Source organism: Neofelis nebulosa, chromosome 2 (genome assembly GCF_028018385.1).
Source record: "Neofelis nebulosa isolate mNeoNeb1 chromosome 2, mNeoNeb1.pri, whole genome shotgun sequence".
NCBI classification, from domain to species: Eukaryota; Metazoa; Chordata; class Mammalia; order Carnivora; family Felidae; genus Neofelis; species Neofelis nebulosa.
Window position 1 is genome coordinate 181,477,914 of NC_080783.1, and position 6,743 is coordinate 181,484,656.

General features: G+C 43.8%; 1 protein-coding gene across 2 annotated transcripts; it reads right to left on the reverse strand.

The window, feature by feature from the left end:
- Window positions 1-200: 200 nt before the first annotated feature.
- On the reverse strand, window positions 201-5,122 carry CDKN2C (cyclin dependent kinase inhibitor 2C). 2 transcript variants are annotated; one of them, XM_058717419.1, is made up of 3 exons: window positions 4,990-5,122; window positions 4,393-4,532; window positions 201-955 (listed from the first exon to the last, which is right to left on the reverse strand). In XM_058717419.1, the coding sequence occupies exons 2-3, from the start codon at window positions 4,519-4,521 to the stop codon at window positions 578-580; spliced, it is 507 nt and encodes a 168-aa protein (XP_058573402.1). In that variant the 5' UTR covers window positions 4,522-4,532; window positions 4,990-5,122; the 3' UTR covers window positions 201-577. The 2 variants fall into 2 exon arrangements, with proteins under 2 accessions (XP_058573402.1, XP_058573403.1); XM_058717420.1 differs by having other exon boundaries at window positions 4,986-5,116.
- Between the last annotated feature and the right edge of the window lie 1,621 nt (window positions 5,123-6,743).

Below are 6,743 nucleotides of genomic sequence, written 5' to 3' on the forward strand. Positions count from 1 at the left end.
AGTCACCAAGTAATATCTTTGGAGGGGAGGCATGAAGAAAGAAAGAAAAGAATAACTGAATCATCAATGGAATACGTCTAGTTTTTCAATTGGTCTATTTTCTCCAATGTCAAGATTTAATGCATCGTGATCTTTCAGTACACTTCTCCTTAGCGAGTGGCAAACTGTGTGGGAGTAATAGAGGAAATAACAGAAAAACATTGTCCTGTTTTGAAAAAGTGTTTAATTAGGCAAAAGAAGAGTCAGGACAAACCATTTTAAAAACAAAGTCTCTTAAGTTGGGTTTTGAGACTGGCAAAGGGAGAAGCAAGGAAAAAGTCAAGGAAAGATAACATATTCAGGAGAAAACCAAAGCTATTTGCAATTACATGTTAGAACTCAGGATTTTGCAGGTGAAAAAGATGTTGCTTAAATATATTCATAAACCTGTAATAAGATTTCCACTTAGCAGTTTGAGAAGATTTAACTAGTTGCTTAAAGTATAACAAAACTGAATTTTAACAAGTGATAGTAAAATAGGACAGCCAACCAGTTAACTGACAAAATAGAAGGCACTGTGGGAGAGCCCTCCCCATATTCATTGCAAATTCGAAGCTCCCTCTGCCTGGTTTCCCTCCATCAGGCTAACGACCTCGTTCCTCCGGTAGAGCCTGGCCAAGTCACAGGCGGTGTCCCCCTTATGGTTCCGATGCCCCACTTTGGTGGCCGTGTGCTTCACAAGGAACTCCACCACAGGGAGGTGGCCTTCTTTGGCAGCCAAGTGCAAGGGCAGGTTCCCTTCATTATCCTCGATGTTAACATCAGCTTGAAACTCCAGCAAAGTCTGTAAAGTGTCCAGGAAACCTGCTCTGGCTGCATCGTGAATGACAGCGAAACCAGTTCGGTCTTTCAAATCGGGATTAGCACCTCTAAGTAGTAGTCTCCTGGCAATCTCGGGATTTCCAAGTTTCATAACCTAGGAGAGAAGAGAAAATGGGAGAATCCTTCAAGTGCTCCTACAGGAATATTTTAAAATAGCCATCTTTCTTTCTATTTATGTAAGTATTTATTTTAGGTGAAAGAGTGCTTGGGGAAGACCCACATGATGGGGTTTGAAGGGCTCAATTTCAGGAAGGAAGGTACTAGTAGGTAAAAGTAAAAGAGGGCTTCTAAAAATTGGGCTTCTATGATGTAATATCTTAAACAGGTCCAAAAATAGGATAAATTGATCAATAAAATAGAACCAGTCCATCTTGTGTAAAATTCACCCACAACTCAGTTTTCTATCTCCCATAAAGAACTGTGTAATTCCATGAATTTATGAAAAGAAAAGAAATGGAATTTGGGAGTCTTCTGTTTGCTTGCTTATGCTCATAAAATACAAAACCTGGGGTATTAGTTATGAAAAATCAAATGTAGGTAAAATTTATTTTCTAAATAGCTACCCAAAAGAAATGAGAATGAGATTCTTAAAATCCCCACAGAAGTGTTTCTACACACTAGACTCTATAACCCAGTATAAAAATGATCTATTAAAATACCAGATCTGATATTTTCTTAAATTATTAATTTTCACAAGTTCTCTCCAAATAGATATAGCTCAAATTTCCAAGTGTTTTTTTTTAATTTTTTTTCTTTGCAAGTTATTTCATATTGGCTAGTAGGTGTATTCAGTGCTTAGAATCCTTCACTCAAAATTTTCAAATGTTCCTGATTATTAAGGTGTTAAATAAGCAACGGTTTTCTACATTGCTTGTGATGCTGATTTATCTAAAACTAAGTTCATGATACACCATGCATTAGATAGGAGATGACTATATGACAACTGTTCTTAAAAAGAATAAAACGGTCATCCTACTATATTACTTACTTTTTCTTAAAGTTCTGACTAGTGATTTTCAAGTGAGCAAGAAAGGAGAAAATAAGATATTTAATGTGTATTTTGGGACAGACAATTTTGTCTTGGGTTTGGATGCATTTAATAATCAACTGGTGATGCCACCTCATTTCCTTTTGCAGTGATTATCAGATATTTAGGACTAGCTATTTGTAAACTGCCAACATTTTAAAAGTCAGAATGTGGTATTAAAATTTGCTATCAACATACAAATAATTCACATGATAAAGACTTATCTACTGTTGTTTGAATACATTTCACCCTAATAGGGATCTCTGTTAGGCTCTCATAATTATAAAATGTCTTGTAGAGCAGCATGCAATTATACAACACATATAATTTAGTTGTGAAAAAAAGTATAGTCTCATTAACATGCCAGAAAATAGTTCAGCATTTTAACTGGTTTCATTTATATTTAGGTATATTCATAATAATCTAATTTATAATAAATAGATTACATAGTAGACACTGAAATGTTTGTGAAATTAAATATAATACACTGGGAGATACATACAAAGATGATCCACCTCTTTAAATTGTGTGTTTGAAAAATAATTACAAATTAAGTAATAAAATATATTTAGAATGAATAATATTTTATAAATGCAAGCTATATAGATGGCCAAGATATTAAACTTCCCTGTTGATAAAACCCTGCTGACTTAGCCCTTCCTTTGGGGTAATGGTAAAAATTATACATAATTTTTTTTTGAGAATTTCAAAAATATATACTTTTGGTTAAATATTAGCACAATCTAATTTTTGCCACAACTACCTCTAAAGATTTAGTCACATTTAAGGACCTGCACTGGGAAGAATAAGGGCAGATACCTTGGATCTTTGTAAAGCAAATGTGCGATTAAGGCCTTTGATATTACCCTGATTGAAAAGCTTACACCCTTTGGGGGGGGGGGGGGAAGCTTTTGCAATGGAGTTAAGTGAACATAACTGTAGAAGAAAACTTGCCATCTTTTACAGAAAATAATAGTAACATTGGAAATTGTTTTGAAAGAAAGTTCTTTCTTGAGTTATGACACAACTTCAGAGTCAGGATTATACATACTGAAAATAAACCTTGAGACTCCTGTTTGTGTGTGTTTCATTATATGTACTAGGATTAAGCCACAATAAGTGGGTGTTAGTATCTTGATAAGTGTACTTAATATAAACAAGATTGCAAAGTTGTATTAAAAATGTCAAAACTTTTTTTTGGTCAGTATTAATCTCTCAGCCTTCCTGTTCGTCAAAAGTCCTGTAAGATCTTATTCTGAACATGGGTTAAGTTGCTCATTCCTTGTGAGATTTATAAAATCTTGGATTTTTCAATAGGAAACTTTTCAATATATTAAATTCGTAGCATTGCTGTCATCATCAAACCTATTAAAAACTACTAGGTGGACAAAGAAAAAAAATCCTTATCTCACAGAATCTACCTGAAATAACAAGATAAATAATTTAGTATCTATGCATAAGCCTCTTTAATACTGACATTTTTGCAAGGTCAGTATATTCTGATTTAAAATGTACAGACTGAACTTCGTCTGTTAATAGTGTATCTCCTGCCACTTAAATTTCTAATTCTTGTAACTAAAACAAAGCACTCTAAAACCTTCTCCCCAAAGGATTTTCAAAAACAGCTTCAAATGTTGCATTTCCAAACAAGCATAGTTCAGAAGAGTACCATCAGAAGTCTGATAAAGCAACTATTTAAGACTACTTTGCCATTTTTCTGTTTCTAACCATTCCAACTAAGTTACATGATAACTAACGTCCATAGGAGGAAAAAATTATCAGGTACAATACTTGGTAGCTGGACATATTTCATTTCTTGCTTGTAACCTAATTAACTGAAAATTAGAACATACCACCGCATGACCGCAGAGACAAAAATACTACAAACTGAGCTCTGATTAGAAAATTCAACTTTTTATTCCTCCTTAATCCTGAATGGGTGGATGGTATTACATTAACTATGAAATGTACATCCTGTCCCCGTGTCCAGGCCACCTAGTCCAAACGAGGAAAGGTCGTTTGTCAAAACTTGAAGCATTTGAAGGAAAAACACCCTCACCAGTAGTCAAGAAAATTAACGTTAAAGTCAATTATTGGAGCAAAGTACGGAAACCACTAATAGCAGTGTATTTACTTCAAATAATAATCATAATAGTGTGTTTACAGAGCTGTCTTACACACACACACACACACACACACACACACACACACCTCGGCGCTTCTGGGACTCCTTTTAAATCCTTACCGTCACAAAAACATTCCAAAAATTAAGACCAAACCTAGAACCCACTTGATATCGAGGATGTTATTGAATTTGACGAGTTCGTTCAAAGTACGTCATTTTGGAGAGTTGGATCCACTTAAAGATATAAAATATGGCAACCAACTAGGCTTAAAAACAGTGAAATTTTGTACCCCCGAAAGCTTTAAAGCCGTTATTCCAGAAACCCGGGTCACGTAGGCAACATTGTTGACCTGTTTTCCCCACCTCTCTTGATACCAACCTGCAGCGCAGTCCTTCCAAATCCATTTTGTGCATTGACGTTTACATTATTTTGCAACAAACTAGTAAGTTGCTCTAGGTCCCCCCTGGCAGCTGCGGACGCCAACTCGTTCCCCCAAGGCTCGGCCATTCTTTAGGGTCCTGACGATCGGGAAAAGATGAATTAGTTGTTTTTCTTTTTTCCCCTTTCCTTTGCTCCTAACCAGGCTGCATGATGGCATCGGAGACTGACAGAAGGACTGGGATGGTTAATCTGGAGTAGAGCTTGGTAGTAAATACTAGTAAGATCTGCCTGCCAAAAGCCCGCCCCTCGATTCACACGTGATTATTCAGCAAAACTGAGCCATTGGAGAGGGGCTCCGCTCCTTGCTTTTTAGCTTAACCCCTGTGAAGAATTCTGGTGACTCAACAGAAAGACACATAGACACACATATATTCCTGGCAAATTACTCTGGACGTAAAATGTAAGCAGATCTGTCACGTACCTACACTACAGATCTCTGGGAGAAATGTGTGCGGAGACTTAAGGGACTAGATCAGGGCAAAAAACACCGCGGAAGAAAAGACATTTCGGGGGAAAGAAAAGGCACTAACCCACCCTTGTTCACGGTGGTGACTTGAGCCGCGCGAGCCAGAACCGCTGGGGCAAGTCCTCGGAGGGGCTCGGTCTCCATCCGTCTCACGCAAGGGGTAGTCCTGAGTCCTCCTCTGCAGGGAGAGCGCCGCGGCGGCTGGATGCTGACGTGCTCCGGAGGGTTAAAGACGATCGCCAAAGGCAAACGGGAGTAGCAGTTCCGTGGCCCTCAAGTTACAGGTCGTAATGACTCGTCAGTGGCCTCGGCTTCTCAGGAGGATCCCTTATTCGCGTTCGCGCCGAACTGCAAGCTAACGCCGTGTGGGAATGCTTCGTAGCCCGCCCGCCGAGCTGCCGCAGCCCCGCGGAGCCTCAGAGGCCGTGGGAGCCAGGCTCGGAGCGCGTCTCCGGAGGCGGCCGGGCGCGCGGCGGGCCCCGGGCAAGTCGGTCATGCCGGCCCCACCAGGTCCCGGGACTCCCAGCAGCGTGAGGAAGGGAGCTAGCGTTGCGGGAAGCTTCTATGGGGCTCGGGCTGCTAGGGCAGCGCGCTGCAGCATCGCGACTGCACAGGGCAGCCCACCGGTAACTTCCCGCCTACGACCGAACCAGCTCAGACTTCCCACTGTAGAGGCTCATTGAGCTGCCGCCGTCGTCTTCTTCTTCCTTTCCCAGTTTTCTGGGGGGGTCTCCGGAGATTGGGAGCGTCCAGAGAAGCGCAGGCCAAGGTCTGAGTATGGGGAGTCGCCACAATGCTAGAGGACAGCCAGTCTTGCCGCCGTGTCGGCGAGAGCCCAGCGGCTCCGACACCCGGTGCCACTTCGCCCTGGCCTGTGCCCCCAGTCCGTGCCGCCGACAGGGCAGCAGCCGCCAGCTAGCTGTGCCCTGGAGCCGAGCCGGGGAGCTCTGCTTCCTCCTGAGCCGCAGCGCTCCCAGTGACAGTTTCTTTTGTAGCTGGTCCCCCCCAAATCGCCGGTCCCTGCTCTCTTCACCCCTAGAGACACTTGAGCGTTGTCCCCCTTTTCAGCTCTTTTCCTTTCCTCCCTCCCTGGCTTCTTTTTTCGCTCAAACAATTGCTGCTTCTGTTGCCGCTGCAGAGACGGTGCCGGTTTCTTCTCTCTTTTTTCCGATCTCATCAGCTTTTTTTGAAAAGAAAAAAATTGAGCGCTTTTTGAGTTGAAAAACCCGCCCCCATTTTAACGGCAGAGTTTTAAGGAGGCTCCGCGGAGTTGCTGCGCCGCGGGAGCGGGAAGGCCGGGCACCGCCCACTCCCCGCCCACTGCCCAGGAGGCGCTCGAGCTAGCAGCTCGCCTGGCTCCGCCCCCAACCCGCGCCCTTCCTCCAGCCTCCTTGCTCCCCACCTCCCTCCCAGCGTCTCCTGCGCTGGTTCCCACCCGCCAGCCCCGCGGCCAGTCCCCAGCTGGAAAGGAGTTCTGCTTGGTGTAGCCGGGTTTGGCCTCCTCCCGCTGGCGGGCGGGATGGAGTCTGCGACACTAAACCTCGGACTCCCGGGACCCGGCGGGGGCGGGTGAGGGGGGAGAGGCTTGTTAATTAAGACGGCTGCAGAGAGCCGCAGGGCCTTAGAGGCTCGGCGGTGCTGGCTGCTGGAAGGCGGAGAGCGAGCTGGCGCGAACCAAGTCTTTCCCGGCCCTGGCGGGGCAGGCCGGCTCGCCTTCGTGCTCCCCCGCTAGGCTCTCGAAGTTCGGGCGGCCAGGCCCAGGGCTGCCGCCGCCTCCTCTGAGGCGCGCACGGTGTAAACTCCGCAGCCTTCTCAGTACCGG